Below are 26,871 nucleotides of genomic sequence, written 5' to 3'. Positions count from 1 at the left end.
TCTTGTAAATGGGCCTCGCTTGAATAAACATATCCATTTATTAAAATATTTTCAACTTATTTATTAAATCGTCTGAACTCGCATAGTCAATGCTTGCTCATTGAAGTGCAATCTTGTGCCCCAGTTTCCATTTTTAGATTTATGATCGATACTCTGTTTTCATCACATTAGTCAAGAGCATTATGTACAGACTGTAACCAAAATTAGTGATATCCTACATTACAGTATAATGCATACACACCTTTTTCGATGCGCCATCTCCATCTCCAACTTCTCTGCTAAAAGGAAAAAAAAAAGTTAATTGATTGGCTGTTTGCTAATCTGGTTTTCTTCCAAAATTTCAAATTTTGGTGAAGATTGACCATCAGTGGGCTTGTTTGTGACTTGATAAAGTTTGTTAATCAATGGAGGCTAATAAGACATGGGTTAAGGAGGAATAAAGACTACGTGCACGCCTTGCAATATCTCTAATGTAAGCTTTTCTCTGTATGCATCTTTTTCCACTTGTTTTTTTTTTTTGTTGTTGTAAGCTTTGATTTATTATACAAGAAAAAGCAGTATTCTGCTACAAGAAAACATCAAACAACTGATCTATACACCAACAATCAACAAATCAAATCACCTATACATCAACTAATGCCCCACACTTGACAGACAAGGTTATTTACAGTATCATTTCTATTGATTTTAGGAGTTGACAATCTAACTCTTACAATGTCTTTAATCAATTCCAGAAACTCCAGTTTGAATCTTTGTTGGCTCCTAAACTGCCGACAGTTCCTTTCTCACTATATCCCATAAACATGAGCATTTCAAGCCAACCTAAGAACCACTGTAATGAAGGCTCTTCTTTTTCTCCAAGTCCCAGGTTCCTGTTTAATTTGCAAAGTTTGAGTATCTCTTGTGAGATTCTTCTAGAGTAAACACACTCCACAAACAAGGGGCCTCTAGTCTCTTTATCTGATTTACAAAGTATACAACTTTCATCTATGGTCATTCCCCAAGCCCTTATTTTATCTTTCGTCGTTAGCCTGACTAATGTAGCCAACCAAGATATAAATGAATGCTTAGGAATATAAAGAGGGCACTAGATGACTCTACTCTAAGGCACCTTGCTAGTCTTTGGCCTTATTTCCTGCCAAACCTTACTCACTTGATACCTCTGTCCCTGCACTAGCCAATCTCTTACTTGAAAAACCTGAAAAGCTTCATTTCTTAATCCCATCAATTTCTTCCAATCCCAGCTACTATTTTGAGCTAAAGGTAATTGCATAACATGTCTTCCCCTTAGCATGCAAGCATTAATCCAAGCAATCCACAATGAACCAGCTTGGATAAGAATGGCCCAAAGGTGTTGAATTATACTTGCTGGCAAGATCTTTAAGGCCCAAGCCTCCATTTTTTTGGCTTACAAATTTGCTCCCAACTCAATCTAGCTACTTTAACTTTTTCATTTTGTCCCTTCCATAAAAATCTCACACACATTTGATTCACCAACTTAATCACTGCCTTAGGTAGAAGAAAATGCTATGCCCAATAGTTCTGAATGTGAAACAAAACAATTTGAACCAACTGAGCCCGACCTGTGTAAGACAAAGTTTTAGTGTCATGGCAACCTTTTTCAGCAAAGGAGCACAATCTTTTACTGTCAAGTTCCTTGCAACAAGTGGTGCCCCCAAATATCTTACTGGTAAACAACCCAATGTAAAACCAGTAAATTTATGCACCTCCTCCAACTCAACTTGAGACATACCAGCTGAGTAAACCTCACTCTTTGAAGGATTCAGCTTCAACCCATAAAAAGTATAAAACTGTTCAAGAATGCACTCAACTCCAACAATAGACTCAAGCTTTCCTTTGACAAAAATGAGAAGATCATCTGCAAAACATAAGTGAGTAAGTTTTATGTTTCGGACCCTAGGATGGTAATGAAATACCTGGCTAGCTGCTGCTTCATCTAGTAACCTTGATAGCACATTCATAGCCATCATAAAGATGTAGGGGGGACAAAGGGTCTCCTTGTCTAATCCCTTTTGCCCTCTTAAAGTACCCTTCCAAACTACCGTTAATCGATATCGAAAACCTGGATTTAGTAATGCACCCCTAAGTACATGAAATAAAAATTTGAGGAAATCTCATTGCTTTGAAAACAATATCCAAAAAATCCCAGCTCGCTGAATCAAACGCCCTTTGTAAATTGATCTTCAATGCGCATGTAGGAGAAAGAGAAGTCCTCCATATCCTCTAACAAGCTCCTGAACCAAGAGTATATTCTCTGAAATACTCCTTGCTTGAATGAAAGCTGACTGATTAGGCGCAATGCAGCTTGGTAGAAACTTAACAACTCTATTCACCAAAATCCCTGTAATGCAGTTATAAATTACAGAGCAACAAGAAATTGGTGTGTAATCTTTGATGCACATAGGATTTGTCTTCTTTGGTACTAAAGCCACAATTGTAGAATTAAAAGTAGGCAAGAGCTTTCCTGTTTCAAAGTAACTCTGCCCTGCCTCTATCACATCCTCACGCACAATCTCCCACACTACCTTAAAGAAATGAGAGGCATAACCATCTGGTCCAGGTGGTTTATCACCATCTCGAGAAAATATAGCCTCCTTTATTTCCTCTCTTCCCACTGATTTCATCAAATCCCTCTGCTCAACCTGTGATAAAGTCATTGGCAACAAGTCTTTTAGGAATTTGACAGAAGGAACTGCTTCTTTGTTATCGTTCACTCCCAAAAGCTCTTTATAATATCCAACAATCTCCTCTGCTAGTTCTTCTTGAGGTTTAAGTCTATCCCCATTTTCATTCATTAGAACTTTTATTGAGCTTCTACCAGTTCTACTTTTTACAACATTGTGGAAGAAATGGGTGTTCTGATCCCCCTCCCTTATCCATCTAATTCTAGACCTTTGCCTATAGTAACTTTCCTCTGCTACTAGAAGATCCCTGTACTGCTTAGACAAATACGTTAATTGCTCCACCAATGCAAGATCAACATTGTCCACCTTGAGTCTTTTTAACCTTAGAAATAATCTAGTCAAAGGATTACCCTCAACTGGCACCTTCCAAGAATTTTCTACTATTTGCAAAAACTCTGGACTTTTTTGTCCAAAAATATAAAAATTTATAAAGGCTTGGATGTGACAATTCCTCTCTATCCAAAACCGGAGTAGCTAAACAATGATCTGAAATCTGAGGAGGCAAAAACTCAACAAAAGAATGGGCAAAAGCATTAAACCATTCTCCATTAATCATCACTCTATCCAGTTTTCTAGCTAAATAACTCTCCTTTTGTAAATATGACCAAGTGTAAGTTGGACCAAAGTATGAATGATTTTGCAATCCCAAACCATTTATGCATTTCTGAAACTTTTCTATATCCCTCATCAATTGACTGCCGCATTGAGATCCCGAGCTCTCCTTAATGTCAGCAATGACATTAAAATCACCAGCTAAGAACCATGGATTACTCCCAACAGCTTATTGAATATCCTTCAAATGTTCCCAAAGTCTGCCTCTTTCTCAACCCTCATTTCTCCCATAGATTGCTATAAAATAACCCTGCTTAAAAGATGCTTGAAAACTACAAGTAATACTTTGATCAGTAACTGCCACTAGCTGCAATTGAACATTATTTCTCCAAACAATCCATATCCTTCCATTTTCAGCTTCACCATAATTATGTAAAAATCCCCACCCTTGAAACCACTTATCAACAAACACTTGTGCATTATTATGCTTAATCCTTGTCTCCAACAAACATACAATATCAACATTAAGCAAAGAAATTCTATCTACAATTTTCTTCTGTTTAGAGGAATGGTTCATTCCTCTAACATTCCAAACCACCCACTTCATTAAGAAGTTGATGGAAGACCTCCTAAGGTAGATACTACTACCTTATTAACTCTTTTTCCTCTATCAACTTGATATTTCCCTTTTTGTTTAAGAAACTTCATCAAATCGGCCACCCCAGCAACAACTGCTCTAGGTTTCCTAGAAGAATTTCGTTGTCCCTCGTCCACTTCATGCTCACTGAAATCCTGGGCTCATTGGTTTTCTAACAAAGCAAATCTGTTAGTTGAACCTAACAAGGCACCCTTACCCTTTCCTTGTGAGCTCCCAGAAAACTTGTGCTTACCCTTGTTAGTACCCTTTGCTTGTAGTTCAGCCATAGCAGCCAAATCACTTTTACTATGAGCTTCATTATCCGGAAAGACTCCATCAACCAAACTTAAATCAGACAAAAGAGCATCTTGGGTTCAATCTCCAACTTACTCTTACCAATTCCAACTGCCTCAACAACTTTAGCCTTAGGAACTCACACCTTATTAATCTCCTTTAGCTTTTTGGGGCAACCTTTGTCAACATACCCAAAAATTGAACACTTCGAACAACGATGTGGCATCCATGGCACCTCAACCCACACTGTTCCAGTTGAGTCATCCTTAAGGACTATATCAATTGTTCTAGGATTAATCTGATTAGCATCAATTTCCACACAAACTTTCGCATAGGCCAACCTAGATTGTCCAACTGTAATTGTGTACATGTATAATGGAACACCAATGGCTCTAGCAACATAGCTTACTCCAATGCCAATATATAGCTCTAATGGAATATGACTAAGATGTACCCACACAGGCAATTTATGCAAATCAAAATCAAGTCGTTTCTTGCCTGGTTCCCATTTACGAACAATCACTGGTTTATTCTGAATGTGCCACGGCCCATGGTCCAATACCCAATCACGAGCCTCCCTTGTTGCTTCAAATTTTGCCCAAAGTAATTTCACCGTCTTCCGCTGTAAACTGAAGTTGGGCGATTTATCAAGAAACTGAGCAACAAGGGAGAATTGCAAGACCTGAACACCAGCACCGAAAACTTCCGGCGGAGGTGCAACCATAGTACTTCCATTATTGTTCAATGGAGGAAAGTATTGCAGAGATTGATCCTTATTTGCAACAAATAGCTTCCTCCAATCCATCACTTGACTAGAGCTTTCCGAAATCTCCATCCACAAATCCCCAATTTCAATCTCTCTACAACCCTAAATAGAATCTCAAAGAATACAATCCAGAAAAAACAACGACGACAACCGAACAAGAAAACAAGAGCTGAAGAAACTCAAAAGAATCCCCTCAACTATGATAGACTTGCTTCCATACGCTCAAGAGAATTTTTTTTTCTTTCTAATTTTGGTTTTTTTTGAAACGTTTAGGTGCATTAAATCTATCGTTACTGCTTGTGCTGCCAAATATTAGATATTTAATCTGCCTTTCTCCAAATGTTATATCGTTAATTAGTTTAGAGTGGTTGACTTTCTCTGTTTCATTTATGCTTGTCTAAGTTTTGGCTACCGCCTCTCCCTTCTTTCGTTTGCCATACACGAAATGCAAAATGAAGAACATCAATTTGCAACGTAAAATTAAATGAAAAGAACAAAGAAATGACCTTTTAGATGTATTTTTTGAGATATTGGATCAGAAAGCTCACTAAATGAAACGTTATTTTATTAGTAAGAACCATGATTTTCTACAAATTTGCAGTCTTTCCACCAATGTGGATGGTACATCTCCCAAGTTTTTGGAATCTATGAACTATGGTTTTTTATGTTAAGGTTGAGCTTGTAATGCAGGCAAGGTTTTGTGAAAGAGTTTGGACTGTATTTTGAAATTAGAGTGTTGGTATCTTATGCTGTTATTGAAATTTGTCCTACAGGGGTTGACATGGCTTCTTCCTGAAAGTTTCTCCAACTCAGAGATGGGCCAGAAGCAGGTTTTTGTGAAACTTTAGTAAAATTGGCTACTTTGTAGCTTAGAAATTGATGAAGAGTCACCTACCCTGCTCCCGACTTGATTTAAAGTAATTATCTAATTGATTGCTTCCAAAGCTTAGAAAGAAATGTATTAGCACACAGCACTTTAATTGTAGTGATTTAAATATATTTTTATTAGGATCCAATTAAATGGGGATCGTGGACATTTTTTATTGCACAATGGCCGAAACTCGTGCAATCTTGAAGGAAGGGCGTTGACTGCTTTGAGCCGATCTGGAGAGGGTGCAAGGATGATATGTGACCCTTTACCCACAGGCGGCAACCGCAGCGCCGAAACGAGCGTCCACATAAGTTGTGGATCAACAATGGAACCAAAAAAGCAGGCGGGAAGGGGGCATTCCGTACCGTGCATTGTGATGGGCCAAAGGGGCCACCTTATCGCATTGTCATGTCATGTGATGTGGGGCATGGGACCCAATAGGGAAGAAATGGGTGGACCCAAGGGGACCGTTTTGCACTGTTCCCAAGGTGGTGGTCCCTACGGTTAACTCGGCGGTCAGATCCAGCGTGGTGGTGGTCACTCTCGAAGTTTAATTTTCATTGCCGTCCCCCCCCCCCCCAAGTCTCTACGCTTTCAGCCGTTTCATGTTTATATATTCACAAAAGAAACCACGAGCGCAACACCAACAAAATAATTTTATAAACTAAACTAATACACATCTAGTTTTATATTAATAATTGAAGAATTTTTAATTGAAAAAGAGGAATTCTTAAATATCAAAATAATATATTTTTTAAATCTGTCAAGATTTTAGTCATTAGATTTTTTTAATATGAAAAACGTGACAACAACAATACTAAATAAAACATTAATAGAGGAAAAAAGATGCTAACAAAAGAACAAAGATTATTTCTATTTGAAACGATGAATATAGGCAAGTACAAAATTTGTTATGGATTTGACTATACAAATTTGTATAAAACGGACTTTTAAAACTATATAGTATAAATAAATATTTCATTTATAGTATCGAAACTTTATTTGTATAGTAGATATAGTAACAAATTTGGTTAAATTGTAAGATTTTCTTGTATGCCAAGAAATGAGCCGACAACGCTTCCTCCAGTATCAGGGAAAGTTTCAGATCCAGGAAGGGGCCTGACCTTACCCTTGGGGTCCACTTCAACCGGGTACTTTAGCAAATGCCCTCTCATCTCTGTCACTTCCTCTGCCGCAAATTGTCTCCAATTCAGTTTAGCCATTTGATTAATCCGTCTTACGCACTCAAGGCTCTCTGGTCGAGCGAAGCAGTCCTCGACTACTCCAATATGTTCTGCCCATAATGACATCCTATACCCATAGATCTATAATAAACAACACACAGTTAGGCATATAATGGCGAAAATACAAGAAACAGCCGTGTTTGTGTTACCAGGATCACATGGTTCATTAAGTTAACAAGGGAATTGTATCATTAATACGGATGTAATTGAGAGGGTTACCTGTCCAAGGGGACTAGAACGTTTTGCTGCCCAAGTATGTTGAGGTTGGTAAGCTCCCATTGCAATCTCCGTGTCTCTGGTACCCTCCATGGAGCGTTGATTGATGTTTGCAGATCCCACTATTATAAACTCATCATCAACTATCATACCTTTTGAATGGACATAGATCATAAATCTTCGACTTTTTCGACTAAGAGCCTGGAATGCAAAAACCAGAAAAATATTCAGGGTTATGCTTGAGATATTCAATCATGGCTCTTATCCACCTTGGAAGCCTGGCCAAAGCTTTTGGGTCAGGTTTGAGGGTCTTAGAACACCATGATAATGCCCAAGACGTTGAACTACCAAAAATAAAAAAAGGTTTTAGGGACATGTATAGATTACCTCAGGAGTATTGGCAGCCTTAGGACTTTCGTCAATAGGAGGTTGATATCCATCAAGCTCACGATTGCCAAGACAATAGAAATTAAGAAAGTCCTCTGGCACGCAAGTACTATCAAGCCCAGCCTCTACCAAAGCCCTGTAAATAGTCTCATACATCATTGACATGGTTTTGTTCTGCAATGACAGCAACAATTCAAGATCAATGGCCTTTTAATATCTAGTTTTAATCACAATTGTTTAGTTAAGACAAAAAGATATGATTCTCAGAGAATTCATGCCAAAGCAGTATACACAAAGTCTTAATGCTCGAAATGAACCAACAGTGTCAAGCAAAAGCTTATGTAGGACTTGCTCCAAAGCAGACATCTTGAGGAATTCTAAAAATTATGACAATAATACAGTCAAAGCTTTAAACATTTTAACAATAAGTTTTCATTAAAACTCTACCTGCCAATATAAAATCCTTTGAGTGGCAGCGCCTGTTGGAACACCCTCTGGCCACATTGGAATAACAACATATGCAGCAAACCTCTCATTTGCTTTAATTTTACTGGCTATCTTAAGAGCAATTTCCATTGGAATTAAGTTGTCAGCACCTATGAAAAGAATGCAAGGTTATTGCGTACTGAACCAAACTATGAACAAATGCCTTATTATTCCCATGAAAATTTCCATAAAGCATCCAACACAAGAAATATCAGATATCGCCAAAAACAAATAGGACTAACAAAATATTCATATTAGTATTTAGCACATGGACTTGATACATTGATAATCTGACTGATATGTTTAACCAAAAAGTTTGGTTCTTCATCTTTTTACTTTTATTTCTTCTATACATATATATATATCGAAGTCTAAGATTTTTACCACTTTCTAATTAAAACAGAAATGAATAGTATTGGTGCAAAGATTGAACCAATATTTACTGAGCCCCAACAAACTCCGTATATTAACCTTATTCAAATGCATAATTTGTACATCCAAGCATTCCAAAATTGCCATTGCAAAGCAAGGTCCATGCAACTTTCTCACTTTAGTCACAAAACATGACAACCATCAAAAACTAATTTATGTCTTACCTAAATTTTTATAAGAGCTCCAATTGTAAGAGGATCCAAGGAAATACTGATTCTCTATATAAATGAAATGCTGGGCAGCACGAATGGCCTTCACATATGCTGTATGTATGCTCATATCAATAAGGACGTTCTTACCGCACACCAAATTCTGTCATGGAAACAATAATCAGTCAGCTTCTACACTGGAAACCCTAAGAATATATAATTAAGCCCAAGCAAAAGAAAAAGCAAATCAAAGGGCAACCTTCTCTTTACCTTGCTTGTTGCATCTTTTGGATCCTTTGGAAAGCCTTTAACAGAATTTGAATCAATCGAGCGAAAAATCTGCACGTGAAGCCCCAAAACAATAAATAAAAACAATCCGTTTGTAGAAAACTAAAAGTCAAAGTCAAAGTCAAAGCAATTTTTGAAAATCACATTCACCAAGAAAAACCAATGATTTATTTGAACTTCACCCACTAGACTAACCCATTTATGACAAAAGCCAAGATCAAGTAGCAAAATTACCTGAACATGCCAACGTTCTGGATCATTCTCATTCTCAGTAAAATCAGAAACTCCCATAATGTCAGGAATTCTTGCTATCCGCAGCAAAGCATCATCAAAGGGCTTTTTTAATTTTTTAAGTCCGTGAGGCTTGGCTGCCTTCAACCAACGTTCCTCAAAGTTGACCAGAACATCATATGCAGCTGGGCCATCAATTTTACTGTGCATATCATGCCAAGGTTCTCTTGGACAACCAACCGTAGAACCCTGCTGAAGTAATTTGCAATTAAATAATGAGCAGGTAATCTTATATACTGCGGTAGAGAACCGTTGTATTTGCAGCTGTCCAAATGTCATAAAACAAAAGAACAAGAATTGTAAGTAGTTACCGTATATGTTGGGTTATGATAGTCATCCTTATGATATGTTTGAAGTGTCCTAAATAAAGCATGATCTGGATTATCATACCGACCATCACATAAGTCAAGGCCACCAACAAAAGCAATAATTTTTCTATGATTGTTCCCAGCATCAGCATCCACAATTACAGTTTTCTGATGATGTGTATAAATCGTTCCAACTTCCTGATGATTAATTGCATTAGAAAAACATAGTGCTTTAGCCAAACATAAGGAACAGGACAACATATAATAAGCTCAAAAATCTAGGGATGGCTTAGTGTTTACTCTCAGGAGAGTTAACATCCAAGGTTCCAATCCCCTTGAACCTCCTAAGATATACCAGCCACCACCAATAAATAGAACTGATAACAAGACATTTAGCATACGAACTAAAAGATTTGCTATTTCACAGGCCTATGAGAAATTTAAAATCCACTAAAAAAGGAAAACAAAAACAAAATTGCGGAATGGTATTCACCATCAAATTTAGACAACAAAACTATATCCCTATTCAAATGAGATAACAGTAACATGAAGTAGAAGGGCTCCGGTTATTTTTTTGAAAGGTTGATCACCATTATGGTATAGATGCAAAAATGGAATTAGAATTTGGTCTATGAATTATTCTAATATATATCCATAAAAAGGGATTTGAAAGACCTATAGGATTTCCCTCATTCAGCTGTACTCTGTCAAAGTTTGGAAGTGCAACTTATAGATGTAAAAAGTTGAAAATACTACTTTTGGCAGTCAAGAAGCCAGAGTTTTTTTCTTCAGAAGTATGAAATCTCCAAGCTGAATACACTTTCTGATTCCCAAACCCCCAGTCCGTACACAGTTGGTAGTAAATTGCAAAGTGCAACCACCACACGTACAACAATAGTGCAAACTGTGACTCGAGAATCTTAATAAAGCTGATAATGATTTCCCCACAGTACAACAATCTAGCGGTAACGTCTAAGGATGTCAAATTGAAGTGGACAAATTTGCAGAGTTAGGAATGCATTTATGAGATAGAATAGTTAAAACAAATGGTTGTTTAGACCAAACCTTTTGTTTGACCCAACTATGTTTTTTTCCAGCAATGCGAGGACAAAGTAACACTTGCACCGAAGAGTGTTTGAAAAAACTGCGTGTTTCCTCATCATGGGTAGCCATTATTCCTTCCTGTATTATCAATTTAAAGATGTTAAATTAACAACCATAATAAGAAAATCTTTTCAAAGTTGAAAAAGTGATAAACTCCTATCTTCAAAAAAAGGTGTAATAATAGTACACATGTAGTGATCAAAATTTACATACTCTCATTGTCATCATTCATTTTGAACATGCTATTTCTCCATTAATCTGATAGCACAATGATCACCATCTACTTGTATTGTCATTAGGTTTAAACACTTCATTATATTGAACCTAGTTAACCATGAACGGACTAACCATTCAGATGATAGGAAATAAGGTCCCAGCTTTGCCAACATGACTGGTAACAATGAAGCTACTATGTATGAGAAATAACGCAATAATAAGTTACTCACCGTTTTGTACCCCAATATGCTTCTTGAAGTAGGATCATCCCATAACAAAAGTAGCACTCTAACTCCCTCCTGGGACTTCGACCTAAGAATATCACCCAAAGTGCAATCTGAAGCAGGAGCAACATCGCGTACCAGCCTAACTTTATGCCAAACTGACCACCCTGTAATGTAAACCAAGCGCCTGGCTTGACGAATAGCATCAAATATGTCAGTCCAACACTTTCCTTGCACAAAGTGTATCCCCTGATCGAGTTTTATGTTTGGAAGACACCCATCAGGAACATGGGCATCTTGATAAAGAGTCACTTTACCCCCCTTCCGAAGAGGAAAATATGTACCAGGAACCCCCACATATTCAGGACCTGCTCCAACACCCTGATGATAGAAGCTCAATTTCTCCATTGGTGTGTATTGAATTGATAATTTCAAAACCGCTCCAGGCTTACAGGGCTTTCCAGCAGCATTCAGAACCGGGTAGGTTCCCTCAATCTTTCCCCCTGCGTATATCTGCTCAACTGGAATTGCTACAACTCCTATAATATCTGACCCCAAAATATCACTGTCTTTAACAACAAATTGCACTTCAGCGGCATGATGTGCGACAGGGACATTGAAATGTTGCATCCAGACAGGGTTTTCATTATTGCTGATCACAAAAGTCCTTCCTATAACAGCACCAGCAACTGCAATTGTGACATAAGGATCACTTGTAATCTTCTCGTCCGAGCGCCCTCCAACCTTTTTTGAGATATTTGAAGAAAAATTCGCAAACATATCGCCTAAAGTCCTATGGAACATATCCATGTTGGGAAGATTATTTGCTTCAAGAACCCAAATATCTAAATTTCCATGTAGAAGCAAAACTCTCAATGAACCTTTCTGGAAAGGTACAATCTGCATACCCTGCCCTTTTTGTGATCCATTAAATGAATCATTATGGGAAAAAGTAGAGTGATTAGCCGAATCAGCTCGGCCTAAACTAAGCCCCTCCCAATTACTAGATTCACTTGCATAATCAGGTGTTGAAGTAGCAGCAGGCAATGGAGGCCCCAAAGGTGCCAGAGGTGATGCAGGAGCTGATGGATGGCTACCAGACAAATGCATATTACTCAATTGATGATCTAAAAGTGGGTAAGCAGGTGAGGCACTTCCCGAATTTGCTGCTAAGGAACTTGTACTGTCTTGCCTGTTATGACCAGAGAAGCTATTGTGTGTGGAGAGGAGCTCGGAATTACTCAACTGATGATCCAAATGCGGGTAAAGAGGTGAAGCACTTCCCGTATTTGCTGCTAAGGAACTTGTACTGTCTTGCCGGTTATGACCAGAGAAGCTAATGTGTGTGGAGAGGAGCTCAGAATTACTTTCAGGAGGAGTATATTGTGCAGGTTGTTGATAAGAGGAGGATGATTGAGGAGGATATTGTGAAGGCTGCTGATAAGTGGAGGATGATTGCGGGTTACTTTTTGGAGGTGGGTAATGACCAGATAGGGATTGCTGGTAAGGATTAAAAGTTGAACCATACTGAAAACTACCATGATATTGGGGAGCAGGTTGGGAAGAATTTGGAGGTATTGGGTGTGAATATTGATAAGGAATTGGTCCAGAATAAGAATGAGAATGTCCATAGTCAATGGGAGCTGCAGCAAGGGCATGGACTGGGGGTGGATACATATGCAGTGCAGGAGGGTATTGGGGAGAGTTATAAGGGTATTGATATGGCGGAGGCGCATATGGATCTTGATTTGGAGGAGGGTATCCATGGTGATAAGGGTAAGGATTTTGGTGTGGGTTATTATCCATTTCTTATATCAAATTAGACGGTATGAAATCAAGTAAACAACAGAAAAAACCAAGGAAACTTTGTTCTTCATACATATAACAAAAAAAAGGAACCCAAACTCAACTGTGTTTCTCAGTTTCAAACTTTCAACGGGGAATTCAAGTGAAATACTAATTCCAAGACTAAACTTTCAACGGAGAATTACAATCCTAATTCAAAGACTAAACTTTTAAAACACTCACACAGACTCCCCTTTCATGAGCATTTCAGGTCTCTCCTTGATCAAATTGGTACGAATCCAAGCTACTTAATCCTTCATGCTTAACTGAGAAAATACGTACCATGAGTCAGCTTAGGTATATGCTACATTAAATTCCTCATAAATTAAGCAGCTTAAAACATCCTGAGCTCTTGTAAAAAAAACGCATACCTTATCAGTTCCTTTAGGCAGATCAAAATTCACATTGTGAACTTTATTACTCACACATAAAAGCTCTAAGCCTCCACTGTATCAGTCAATGAATAAACATTAACAGAAGCAAGAATAAGTAAAATAAACTTGGATTATTAGCTCAAACAGGAAACTTAGTTAGCAACCGATTTTGAGCAAAATTAGGACATTTTAAGCAAAACCCATGATTATTCTTATATTTTTGTTACCATTTTGATTGATTGTTGCACACAAAGAATTAAAGTACCAAAAAGCTGCAATTCTATTTGATTTTGACTAAAAGCAAAACCAAAAGCCTAAATAAGTAGAGAAGATTTTATGAGATCAAAATAGAAAAAGAACAACGCAATTTCAAGCAAACACAAAACCGATAAATATGATTACAAATCTTACCCAAACTCAAGGATCAAATGCATTTTGAACCAATTTTGCAGAAAAAAAAAAACAATTCGTGATTTTACTAGGTGCCGTTTTGACTTCGTGTTCACGCTAAAATCAAACTCAAGAAGGGTCAGATGCATTTTCAACGCGTCGTTCTTTGGTCTAGTCATTGCTGGCCTTCAACTACTTCTAAATGGGCTTTTTCAACAAATATAAAGCCTTCTCTCAATCTTTATATATATTTGTTTAATTTTTATTCTTTTTTAATTAAATTTGATCTTTAATCTTTTTAAAAAGTCTAATTTAATCGTTAACATTTTAAATAGAGTCAAATTATTTTTTTTATGAGAATATGGACTAAAATATTAAATTTTTAAATATGACAATTCAAATAATAATACACATATGTTTCATGTTATTTTTAAATTTTTTTTTTATATTTTTTTAAAATTATAAATATTTTTAATTTTTATACTTTTAAAAAAAATTTGTTAAGATTAACATATAAAATAAATAATGTCATATCAATATGAAATTACATGTAGACTATTATAGGTTGTCATATCAAAATCATTAAAGTTTTTTTTTTAAATCGAAGATTAAATATAGCTTGATGATTGCGTATAGTCAATGCTTGCTCATTTAAGTGCAAAAAGGTCGATATCTTATGCCTGACTTTTCCTTTTTAGGGTGAATTTACATGCGCGGTGGGGTGTGATATGGTGATTTAATTACTTTTTGTCTTACATTACAGTATTTAATTTCACCGTCAACGTTATTTTTACACCTATTATTAGAATATCTAATCTCATCATCAATATTATTTTTTCATAAACGCATCATTCATCCATTCACACCCTTAGGGCACGTTTGGTTCGCTGTAATGGATTAGAGTTGTTATTGAATAGAGCTGTAATGAAATAGAACTGTAATAGTAATTCAATTGTTTGTTGAATAGAATGGAATAGAACTGTAATGGTATTCTTGTGTTTGGTTGAATGGAATGATGTTGTAATAGCATAAGGAAAAAAATTAAAATGACTAGAATACCCTTAGCAGAATTTTTTTTAGGTTGATGATTATTGTTATTGTTATTAAATTTTAATAAGATTATTAATATAAATAATAAATAATTTAATTTTTTTAACATAATTATTATTAAATATAATTTAATAAAAGATATATAATTTAATAAAAATCTTAATATAATTATTCTTATATGAATTTACTAAAATCATAATATATAATAATATAAAAATAATATATAATCTATTTTATTATTTTTAAACCGCAATACATATTTAATGTGCTAAAATATCATTAGTGAAACAAATAATTTAATTATTCTACAATAAAAAAAATATTAGAAGTAATAAATAACTTGAGAATTATATTTTACATCCAAACATAATATTCATATATTAACAAAAAGTTACATAATTTCATTAGTTTATATGTCATAATATCCAAACATAATATTCATATATTCATATATAAATTTGATGTGCAACATTTGGATTATAATTTCCTTTTCTAATTTTTTGTTCATTATAACTTGAGAGAGATTTCTCAAAGAGAGGGTGACTGTTAGAATAAACATTTAAATTAGAAGTAATAAATAACTTAAGAATTATATTTTACATCAACATAATATTCATATATCAATAAGCTTTTCTCTATGTATATTTTTTTCCACTTGTTTCGGCAGGTTATAGCTAATTTTATATTGTTCTAAGTTGATGACGATTATAATTTTGGTTTTTGAAACGTTCAAGTGCTTTAAATCTATTGTTACTGCTTGTGCTGCCAAATATTAGAATCTTATATGGTTGATTAGTTTAGAGTGACTGACTTTCTCTGTTTCATTTATGCTTGTCTAAATTTTGGCTACTGTCTCTACCTTCTTTTGCCATAAATGAAATGCAAAATGAAGGAACATCAATTTGCAACGCAAAATTAAATGAAAAGAACAAAGAAATTGCCTTTTACATGTATTATTTGAGATATTGGATCAGAAAGCTCTCATTAAATGGAGCGTAATTGTATACCATGATTTTCTCTGCAAATTTGCAGTTTTCCAGTTAGCAGCTCTGGTAGATTTAATATTCGATACCATTGTGGATAATATATCTCCCAAGTTTTTGGTATCTATGGACTATGGATTTTTATGTTTGAGCTTGTAATGCAAGCAAGGTTTTGTGAAAGACTTTGGACTGTGTTCTGAATTTTGAGTATTGGTATCTTATGCTGTTATTGAAGTTTGTCCTACAGGGATTGACATGGCTGCTTCCTGAAAGGTTCTCCAATTCAGAGATAGGTCCAGAAGCAGGTTTTTGTGAAACTTTGGTAACATTGGATACTTATGTATAGCTTAGAAACTGATAAAGAGTTCTCCAATTGTAGTGTTTTGAGTATATTTTTATTAGGAATTAGGATCCAATTAAATATTTAAATGTGGCATCCCCATCCCTTCTTCCTTGGTGTCTGCATATCTAAGTAGAGAAGATGAAAAGTTTTCCGCAAGTTGTATCTTCTTTTTCGTTGTCTGTAGTTTTTCCCTTATTGAACAATTTGGTACACTTATGTAGTAACTGCAACTTTGGGCACACTCACTGCCATCAACGAGCATATAATCGATACTGCCCCTGAAGAGAGCCATACTGGCTTGGCTGACCCTTTGTCATTCCCTTATGGGTTGTACATATCTGCACTAAAGGACTTGGGAACTTTGGTTGAAGTTGTGGCAGAGCAATACTATGGTGATAAGAGATGGAATTTTATTGCTGTTAGGAAGCTACCAAGTAAGAAACATTCATCATCTGAGATATCCACTTTAATGGTGTGATTGATTGGGTGGAAAAGTGGAGGGATGGGAGAGGGGTAAAAGTGAAAGGAAAATAAAATTTGAGTGTGCTTGGTTGGAAGGTAAAGTGAGAGAAAAGAAAATAGGAAGATCACTATTTTCCATCCCAATGCATAAAAATCGATCCTTCCAAATTGAAAAGATGAGCCTTTCATATTTCTTTCCATTTTTCCATCTCTCATTCCAATCACACCTATGGAAAGAAAATTTATGCTTTCCATCCTTCTAGTTTTTTATCCCTTCAATTTTCTATCTTTCGAATTTTCTTTTCACCGTACCGAGCAAAGTCTAAATCTTCACCTAAGCTATTGTTTCTAATATTTTGGTGTTAAGCCTTCACCTAGTAATTTGGTAGTTGCTGTATATGACGGTGACGGTTAGATTAGCTTTATTCCGGAACTGTGGATATAAAATGCTTCTGCATGGAGGAGAGACACCAGATGTTGGAAAGATTTTGATGATACAAGTTTACAACATAAAATTGGGGGCTTCCCTTTTGAGCCGATTTAGAGGGAGTGCTCAAATGATATCTGACCCATTATGGGTGCAGAGAAGTAAACAACAGCATGCAATTATGAAGCCTCAAAGTGATTATTTTGTTAAAATTTCGTGATTTATTACTTATATTAAATTGATGGGGAAAGTTCACCAAAATTTGCAATTTTTCCTTTTACAGCTTCAACTATTGAAAGGCGCACTCTCTCCATGATTTTATCGGAGAAGTGCGTTAATGGAGCTGTATTTATTCTCGGGGAGGTACTCTTTATTACGAGGCCACTTATTGTTCATTAGAAGATATGGTATTAGATCATGGATTCCTTGGTTTCTTTCTCTGGCTGTGGACATTATTGGAATGGGCTTTGTATCACATCTTACGATACCAAGGAAGGGTGGAAGAAAGCAACAGTTCCATCTTTCTTGCTCTGAAAGGATGATGTTAGAATCATTAGATAATTTTCAAACTATCAACCTTTGGCTTAACATCTTTAAACTCGAGCTTTGCTGATTTGAAGTATTTGATCCAGGTAAAAAGAGAGAGCCGTTCTTTAACAAGTACACCAAGTAGTTGATAAAATTTTCACGTACTTACTTCCTAGTTTATGTCTTTCTTTTTCCGATACCTTTCCTAATCTATATTTGGTCTTTAGGCAAACACTTGAAAATACTGAAAAGCTATTGGAGCCTGTTCCACTGATTGGAACCCTAGCAGGTACACTGGACAGATTCTTTCCCCTTAAAATATCTTGAATTCATTAACATCATGCCAACCATATTATTGATCAAGCTAATATAGGCAGAGTTAACATATTCGATGTTGTCCTTTTGGCAGAAAAAATTGTTGAGCTTGTAGTTGGAGCTCAAACAAGGTACACTTATGTCTGGATCTTAAAGAGTGAAGCTGCAAGCATTCATGGTTCAAGGCAGTGAGTTCTATTTTTTGGTCGGATACATGTTTTTGTTGCTGTTGTATTCTTTAACCAAATTTATAAGATACCAGTGTGAACTGAGCCTATGATGCAGTGACAAAAGACTTCCATTGAAATAAAGTCTCAATTAACACCAAATTCCAGGTTGAATATCTAAACAACCCCTATTTCTAAATCTTAAAATTGAGGGGAATTAATGTGATCCGAACTTATCAGCTCACATTCAAATAAGCCAAAAAAAAAAAAGAAGGCACTTTGGGAAATGCCAATCATAAACTTGATCCAAACTTTGTAATTGTGTTTCAATTGTAAATCAACCCTTTGTACTTGATTAAACCAAAAAGAAAGAAGTGGTCCAAACTATTGAGAGCGGATGGGGGTGGAGGAGGGGAGGTGAGGTCCCATTGTCCCACCAGAAAGATGAAGCGCCCCTCATGTATTAAATAATCAAAAAGGGGTGCCCCAATGTCATTAGTGGATTGTGGTGTGATGCAGGCTAATAAAGCCCTCTCTGCCCGTCCCCTCGTTGCAGCTGCAAAAGACACATGTGGTGCAGTGGGGTACATGTACACGCACACATTTGAGACCACAAAGAATGTAATACCTTGAAAATTTCTACAATAAGGAAAGTAAGATAATATCTCTAATATAGTAAAATAAGAAAATAAAGTACTAAAAATGGGTAATTTTGAGTTATGGCAATATTGGGAAGTATATTATAACATATTAATTCAAGAAAGGATTAAATCGCAAAAGTGAGAAAAGTTTTGTTATCCAAGAGTAAATACTCAAAAGTTAAGGGGTTAAAGTGTAAATATGAAAAAGTTGAAGGACCAATGGTGTAAATATTTTAAGGGTGGAATAATCTAGAAACTAAGAAAAATGGATGGATTGGGACCAAATTGAAAAAGGTGAAGAAGTTTGAGGGACTAAATCACAATTTTACCAAATTAAGTGGTGACTCAAGGATGGAATTTTAAAAGATCATTAGGGGCAAAATGGTCAATTAGAAGAGAGAGAAATCTAGAAGAAAATGATGATGTTGGAGATATTTTAGATTGATAAATAAATATTAGTTTATTAATATTTTAATTTGATTTTTTTTAAATGATATTATTTTATTATTATTAATTTATTTAGTATATATATGTGTGGAAAGAAGGATGAAAAGCCAGCCATTCCCCCCATTTTTGCATGCATTAACGTGAGAAGAAGAGGGGAAGAAAGAAAGCTTTGTTTTCTTTACAATTTGGTCATTTCACCAAAAATCCATCATTTTCACTTAGAAATCAAAGGAATTTCCATAGCCACCAAGAGATAAAATTGACAAGGAGACTATGGGGAGCTAGAATATCAAGTTAGATTCAAGAAATAGGGGCTGGAGGAGAGAGAAAATCAAGTTAAAGATTGAAGTCAATTAAGCAAGGTAAGAACATGATTTCAATATATTTTTGAGTTTGATATTATTGAAAAAGTATGAGATTGATATTAATGTTGGATTTTATTATATAAGGTTATATGTTCTTGATATGTTAGTGAAGAGAAAATAAGAGAAAGTGTTGAGAAATAGTGTAGAGAAGGAAAATAAGAGTGTTATAGACTTAGTAATCAACATTTTACACTAAAATAGTTTTGAAACAGCAGCAGTAGTCTGACTTTGAAAATCTACAAAAAATCGTATAAATTGAATTAGAGGATGAAAAAAATATGAAATTAAATCTTATTGAGTCTAGTTTCTCATAGAAGAAACGGTGTAAGTAATAGAATTGTAAATTATGAGATATAATAGGTTTTGTGAGATGAGGTCAGAATAATTTCGTGTTCCCCTGTTTTGACTTTAGAAAATCATCAAAAATTGGGGAAAAATAATTAGAGTCTTAAATTTATATGTTTAAATCCTTAAAGAGTCTATTTTCAATAAAAACAAATGCTAACATCATTTGCATTCTGTATGAAGAGATAATTAAATTTTAATGAAGAAGGGTCGGAACTGTCAGACAGCAGAACAATGATTTTATTAGAGAATAAACTGTACTTATTGGCTAAACCAAAAATTTTGAAAATTTTATGGTAAGAAGATATGTGAGTCTAGTTTTATAAAAAATTTACGGATCTCAATTTGGAGTTCTGTATCTTAAGATATAAATAATTTAGTGACTATGACTCAAGTGGACAGCTTTGAATGAATATAAATAAATGTGAAATTATAGATTATACTACATATAAGCATGTTATATATATTAAGGATGTGGAATGGAGAGGAGGAGGAGGAAAATATATGATTACTCAACTAGCATGAATTTTCATTAAAAATGGTCAATTTACATGTTTTAGGTTTAGGGACTAAATTGAACAAATGTGAAACTTTAAGGGTGATTTGTAAAAATGTCAAAAAGTGACCAAATTGCATGAAATGAATTGTTTTATTATTTAAATTACTTAATTTAATGAAATATTAATTTAGATCAAGATTGGGTGGAAATTCGAGAAAAAATAGAAATTTTCTAAAATGTCCCTGAATTTTGGTATTTCTGCAATTTAGCCTGATAAGTTCGTATGAACTATATTTTGTATAATTTTAATTGAACTGAATGCTATTTGGTAATGAACATTATATATATGTGTGTGTTTTATTGTTGAAATTGAATTATTATTAGTAATATGTATAATTATTAGATGTTTTGAAATGATTATCGGAAGCTCGATTGGGTTGAAAGCTTGTGGGAGATATATCACATTATCTATTGGTTCTATCAGTAATTTTGGATGATTTGATTTTAGTTATAATGACTTGTATAGTTAAATTGGTTAATGTTAACTTATAAATGTTCTGATTTTGATTGGTTATAAATATGAATGCTTGATGAAATGAAATGTCTGAAAATTAATTTGTAAACTCCGGTAATGCTCTATAACCCTATTCTGGAGAAGGATACGGGTTAGGGGTGTTACAAAGAAATTTAAAATTCACTTAAAAAAGAAAAAATAAATGGGAAATGTAGCCCCACCCAATAAGGGGTCCCCATCCAATAAGGGGACCACATTTAAAAGGCAACTAGCAAGTGGGGTGGCAGTGGGCATACCCCATTGTGGCCTACCCTCAATACTACCTCACCACCACCAAAGGGGGTTTGGCTTGGTTGGGCTCCCATGGTTCATGGTGCTTTGCTCCTTCACGAGATCAGTGAAAATGGTGGGATCCCACCACACTAGCAATTGCTTTGAAAGGGGCCCTACCTAGACTGAAAGAGTCCTATGTGGTAGGGTCCACTATAAGGGTGTAAATTAGTGGTGGAGCCGTCGGATTTACAGATTAGGGCATTGGCCCCCCACCTTAGATCTTTTGCCGTACACCACAGCTTGGTTGAGTACCTTTACAGGCGACAACTTACAAGACAACAGGGTCGCTCGATGTTTAAGTCTTGGTCTGTTACAGACACCCATACACTCTTGCTTACCATTTATGCTTTCATATTAATCCATTTTCCCTGCCTGGAAAAATAAGTAAACAAAGTTGGTCGAGTAATAAAATAAGTTAGGTATTTACGAAATTTAAAAAAAAAAAAACAAACATTTGTTTCACTTCCATTTCCATATTTTCTTAATTCCCAGTTTCTCATTTCATGAGTTTTTGAGAATCATCCTCAGCTGAGCAACCCCAAAAAATCTCTCACCTTTTATTTAATTTGTTGGGTTAAAGTTCTAAAAAGTTGTGAACAGCTAAGTGTTTATAACAGTAATTTTTTAAGACATGTGGTGTGGGCGTGAATAGTGATACAAAAAATTAACAGTAATAATAAGGAGTGATGATCATTTGTTAAGAGGGGGGGATGCATTCTGAGAGGTAATGGAGGACTTCCATTTGTCAAAGTTGAACCACCAAAGGTACCTCCCGCATGCATGGTGGTGGGGATTGGGGGAAACCCCTCAACCGCCCCTCCCTCCTATGCTTAATGCTTCCTACAAATACCAGATTTTGGCCCCCACGCCTCCAACTGGTCCTTCTCACCTCACTTGCTCTTTTTGTCCTTTTTTTTTTCCTCGGCATAAAATTGAATTTTTTACTAACGGACAAACTTTGCATTACACTGAGAAATTTTTGATTGAATTAACATTAATCGAATTTCATTTTAATAATAAAAATTATTTTAAATATATTTATGAATTTTTATATTTTAATGAGAAAAAATTGGACTCTCATCTTATAAAAAAACTAACACAATTCTTTTAGAGTGTTTGTTTAAAATCATATTTATATTTTGGGAATATTTTTACATTCATACATTTGGCTCCTAAAGATTGTTTTCAACATGTAATTATACATTTACAATAGATTCCAAAATATAAGGTTGATTTCAATACCAATTTTTGCTCGTGTAATATCAGATTCCAGTTGTAATATTTATTTTAAGACATTTTTACCCTTCATTTTTAGAGTTTTGATCAACTTCATCCCTTTAATTTTTGACATTTTTATATTAAGTATGTATATTAAGTACATCTAATTTTAAATTCTTTTAATATAATATTTTAACTTAATACATTAATAAAAAATAGATAAATTTATTGGTTATCATATTTAATATAAATAGTATATTAATCGAATTAAAAATTAACTAGAATTTTTTTAATAAAATAAATTTATTAATAAAATTTGAGATTGATTTATTCAAATAAGTGATTGAAGGGAAAAAATACTAATTACATTTATATTGTGTTAGATTTAAAAGGCGGAATTCCCCTAAAATGGAAAATTTGTTATTTTGGCTTTTTAAAATTTTAAAATGTTTAAATTAATAAAGATAAAATTGCAATTTGACTCCCCTAAAAATAATAAAATTTTGATTTAATTCTTTACAAATTATAAAAATATAGACAATTTAATTTCGACTCCTAAAATTTTTTCCTAACTTCGCCCTTCTTAGATTTAACATTTAAGTTTCTATAACAAAAATGAGAATACAAGACCTTAAAGTCTATTGGAAAAGTTTGATAATTTTTCATATCAACATTTTTTTAATTAATATTGAAGAAATTGTTAAAAATATATTCAATAACAATGATAATTTAATGAAATATTCTTCGGATAAATATTACACTTTTTAAAACATTTGTCAACCTTTGATTCTATTTGCGAAATCTACAAACTTCACCGACAGCATACCAAATACTTTCTCATATTCTCTTAGATAATATTATACTTTTGTCAACTAAATAATAAAATACATCTAAACCATATAATAATGTAATATATTGGATAACTTAACATGGGTTTGATTTTCTTGGGCACTAATCTCATGGTCACCCATGCAAATTGGAATGATTCGATTTTCTTGGACAGTTAACCTTTGTAAGAAAGAAAAAAAACAATATTAGTAATAATACGCAATTGGGAATGGGTGATTAGTCTATCCATTATTTGTGTAGTAAGAGAACTCTACAAGCGGCTTTAAAGAGATATCAAAGTATTTTTTAATTATTTTAATACACTCAAAATAAATGGTACCAACCTATATTTGCTTGTGCAGTTTTTTTAGTGCACTAGCAATATATATTTGTTAAGATAATAATCTAATCGGAGATTTAATGTTTTCGAAGCAAAGTTTTAAGTTCAAGTATTATGAATAAAGAAAATAATATTGGAAGATGATTGTTTGGCATTGAAAAGTCTTGAATATTAGGTTTGAAATTTATCATGCACGATTTCATGCGTTGGTCTCTAATTCTCATTATATATGCAGCGGTGAAGTCAAAAAAAATTTTAGGGGCCGAAATTAAATTGTAATTTTTATAATAGTAAAAATACAATTTCATCATTTTAATAGCCTATAACTTTATAATTTTTAAAGGATTAAATCCAAACTTTATTATTTTTTAAGGGATCAACGTATAATTTTACCTTTACTAATTTAATATTTTAGAAGCTACACCCGTGCTTGTATGGGAGTTTTAGTTTAATTAGACTCAATTTGTTGACTTTAGTCCACATTTTATCAGTTCTTAATTCGTTTATACAATAATAATTTAATTGTAATTACACAAAGTTATAATTATAATTATATTATACTTATTGCACCTTAAAAAAAAGTAAAATACCTTAATGAAAATATTACCACATGTGTGTCCCATTTTCTTTATATTTATTTTTAAATTAATACAGTCGACATGAAATAGATGCCACCTTTGAACATTTTAAAATAATACATAAAGACTACATATACCAAATAAATTTCTAGAATAAAAAATACCGATAGAATTTGCAAATTGGACATTCGGACGCATCACCAACTTTGACCCTGAACGATCAGATTTCTAATAATCCTGTGGAACGGGGCCCACCACGTGTCATCATCTAGCGGGTCCAACAGTCCACAATCGGTAGATAACCGTAGATTCTTTTCATCAAGATATTAAGAGAAAAAAACAACCACCTCAATCTTAATTTTAACTAGATCAACCACGTAAAAAATGTTTCTATAAAAAAATTATATATGAATGAAAAAAAGTAAACTTTAGAGATTTTAGTATTTTTAACTTTAATAAATATTATTTGTTAATTTATTTTGAAGTTTTTTATATAAAAAATAAAATAAATTCGTAATAATATTTACTATTTTAAAATAAAATATTTAATTATTTATCACAGTAAGACTAAATGCTGATCACTTTATAATATAAAACGAGTTTTATCTAAAGTTCGAAATTATTAAAAAATGGGTACAAAAAGACTTCCCCGTGTAAGATGTAATCCACAGTATTTTGTTTTTCCTTTTCATCCTCTTTATAAAATTCAAGGCTTCGTTTTTCTCTCCTCTTTGTTTTCTTTCGTTTTACGTGGTTTTGTGCTTCTTCTTAAAATTAAACTAATGGCTGCAATTCATAAACTTGAGGTTGAAGAGGATGCGGATCCCAGAGCAGTTGTTCTCAGCATCAACGGCGGTGGAGACGTCGCACCGTCGAAGAACCCCAAAGAAGAGCCTGACATAGACACAACTTTAGGCGCGATGCCCACGGCGGTGCACGTGCCGTCAGGTGTACCCGTACCGCCAGTCACGGCAGCACCCGCCGCGCCGAAACGAGCGTCCACGAAGGACCGTCACACGAAAGTCGAGGGACGTGGTCGGAGGATCCGAATTCCTGCTACTTGTGCGGCTCGGATCTTTCAGCTGACCCGAGAATTAGGTCACAAGTCGGATGGGGAAACTATTCGCTGGCTATTGGAGCACGCTGAACCAGCGATAATAGCGGCCACCGGAACCGGTACCGTCCCCGCCATCGCTATGTCGGTTAATGGGACCCTTAAAATCCCAACAACCTCGAACGCTAACCCTGAACCCGGCGACCCTAGTAAAAAGAAGCACAAACGACCCGCGAATAGCGAGTACGTTGACATAAACGACGCCGTCTCAGTTTCATCTGGTTTGGCTCCTGTTGTTACTCCTCAACAGCAGCAGCAGCAACAAGCAGCTGTTTTGCCGCAGGGGTTGGTTCCAATTTGGGCCATACCGTCAAACACCGTCGTTCCAGGAGCTTTCTTCATGGTACCACCTATGGCATCCATGGCCGGGCCTTCCACTCAGCCTCATATATTCACATTCCCAGCCACAGCTACACCGGTAATTAACATTTCAGCTCGGCCCATATCGTCGTTCGTGTCCGCCATGCAAGCAGCAACACCAAGTCAACTTCAAAATAATGTAGCAGTTACGAGTTGTACGGTTCCTGTTTCCAAGGCGGCTAAGACGACGTCGGTTATGGCACCGAGTTCGAGTTCTGCTGCCAGTGCGACTACTACGACAACGACTCAGATGCTCAGAGACTTTTCTTTGGAGATTTATGATAAACAAGAACTTCAGTTCATGACTCGATCTTCAAAGCATTGATTAGCAACCATGACAAGGGAAGGAACAAAAAAAAAAGTGTTTCTTTTTCCTTGCTATGTTTGGGTTTCAATTTCATACACTTCTGATTGGTGGCTTCGTAATTGGTGCATCCGCCATGAACGAACGAGCGAAGCCTAAAGGTTAGGAGGCGTAAAAGGGCTAAAGGGGTGCAAGGAGTCGGAAGCACGTGTGCACGTGACGGGTGTTGTAAAAGGTGTGCACGTGTAATGTGGGGTCAGAGATTAGGCGGAGGTGGGGTCCACGTAAGTTGTGGGTCAACACTGGAACCAAAAAAGCAGGGGAAGAGGGCATTCCGTGGACCGTGCATTGTGATGGGCCAAACGGGCCACTGTCATGTCATGTGGTGTGGGGCACGGGACCCAATAGGGAAGAAAGGGGTGGACCCAACGGGACCATTTTTGCATTTTTCCCAAGGTGGTGGTCCCTATGGTTAGTTCGGTGGTCAGATCCAGCGTGTGGGCCTAAACCTTACTCACTCTCTAGTTCTGACACGTGTCCGAAACTTAGCTGTTGATTGTAGGAGCTCTTTCTTTTTTTAAAAAATATTTGACACATGGGGCTATTTGTTGGTAGGGTCTACGAGAGAACGTGATCATGATCAAAAATGGAAGAAGAAGAAGAAGATGATGATGATTCTGGCTGCGGCATCAGATGCTCTTCCGCCATGTTTATCTTTTGCTAGATTTCTATTTCTGTCTGTGAAATTAACTTGTAAAATGTAAATAATTGTTTTAGTTTAACTCATATAAAAGTTTAGTTCCGATTTTGAATTTAGAAATATATGTTTTTGTTATAAAATGAGTGGTAGATGGTATTTAATTTGTCTTAATTTTCTTACCAACGAGTTTAAGTTGTTGTCATTAATTTTCTTTAATGTGCAGGAAAAGGA

At 35.2% G+C, this 26,871-nt stretch overlaps 2 protein-coding genes and 1 pseudogene across 3 annotated transcripts; 2 read left to right on the top strand and 1 right to left on the bottom strand.

The window, feature by feature from the left end:
* Nucleotides 1-6,675: 6,675 nt before the first annotated feature.
* On the bottom strand, nucleotides 6,676-13,990 carry LOC107911938 (phospholipase D gamma 1). Of its 2 annotated transcripts, none has more exons than XM_016839948.2 (12): nucleotides 13,801-13,990; nucleotides 13,387-13,462; nucleotides 11,177-13,281; nucleotides 10,692-10,808; nucleotides 9,630-9,824; nucleotides 9,262-9,510; nucleotides 9,010-9,078; nucleotides 8,755-8,902; nucleotides 8,120-8,268; nucleotides 7,673-7,846; nucleotides 7,289-7,486; nucleotides 6,676-7,150 (listed from the first exon to the last, which is right to left on the bottom strand). In XM_016839948.2, the coding sequence occupies exons 3-12, from the start codon at nucleotides 12,974-12,976 to the stop codon at nucleotides 6,857-6,859; spliced, it is 3,393 nt and encodes a 1,130-aa protein (XP_016695437.2). In that variant the 5' UTR covers nucleotides 12,977-13,281; nucleotides 13,387-13,462; nucleotides 13,801-13,990; the 3' UTR covers nucleotides 6,676-6,856. The 2 variants fall into 2 exon arrangements, with proteins under 2 accessions (XP_016695437.2, XP_016695438.2); XM_016839949.2 differs by having other exon boundaries at nucleotides 9,262-9,507; nucleotides 13,801-13,965.
* Nucleotides 13,991-15,949: 1,959 nt separating this feature from the next.
* On the top strand, nucleotides 15,950-18,079 carry LOC107910891 (peroxisome biogenesis protein 16-like; annotated as a pseudogene).
* A 6,709-nt stretch (nucleotides 18,080-24,788) lies between these two features.
* LOC107911937 (transcription factor TCP9) lies at nucleotides 24,789-26,760 on the top strand. Its single transcript, XM_016839946.2, has one exon. The coding sequence runs from the start codon at nucleotides 24,792-24,794 to the stop codon at nucleotides 25,959-25,961; it is 1,170 nt and encodes a 389-aa protein (XP_016695435.2). The 5' UTR covers nucleotides 24,789-24,791; the 3' UTR covers nucleotides 25,962-26,760.
* Nucleotides 26,761-26,871: the final 111 nt, after the last annotated feature.

The sequence above is a fragment of the Gossypium hirsutum genome, chromosome D11, assembly GCF_007990345.1.
Source record: "Gossypium hirsutum isolate 1008001.06 chromosome D11, Gossypium_hirsutum_v2.1, whole genome shotgun sequence".
NCBI classification, from domain to species: domain Eukaryota; kingdom Viridiplantae; phylum Streptophyta; class Magnoliopsida; order Malvales; family Malvaceae; genus Gossypium; species Gossypium hirsutum.
Note: the sequence above shows the minus strand (reverse complement) of the source record. Positions and strands in the feature narration are given on the sequence as shown.

Coding starts and splice junctions, on each gene's coding strand:
- LOC107911938 (XM_016839948.2), bottom strand. CDS start 12,976: ATGGATAATAACCCACACCAAAATCCTTACCCTTATCACCATGGATAC. Junction 9,825..10,691: donor ATAGTTGGGTCAAACAAAAG/GTTTGGTCTAAA, acceptor ATTAATCATCAG/GAAGTTGGAACGATTTATAC. Junction 9,511..9,629: donor ATCATAACCCAACATATACG/GTAACTACTTAC, acceptor AAATTACTTCAG/CAGGGTTCTACGGTTGGTTG.
- LOC107911937 (XM_016839946.2), top strand. CDS start 24,792: ATGGGTACAAAAAGACTTCCCCGTGTAAGATGTAATCCACAGTATTTT.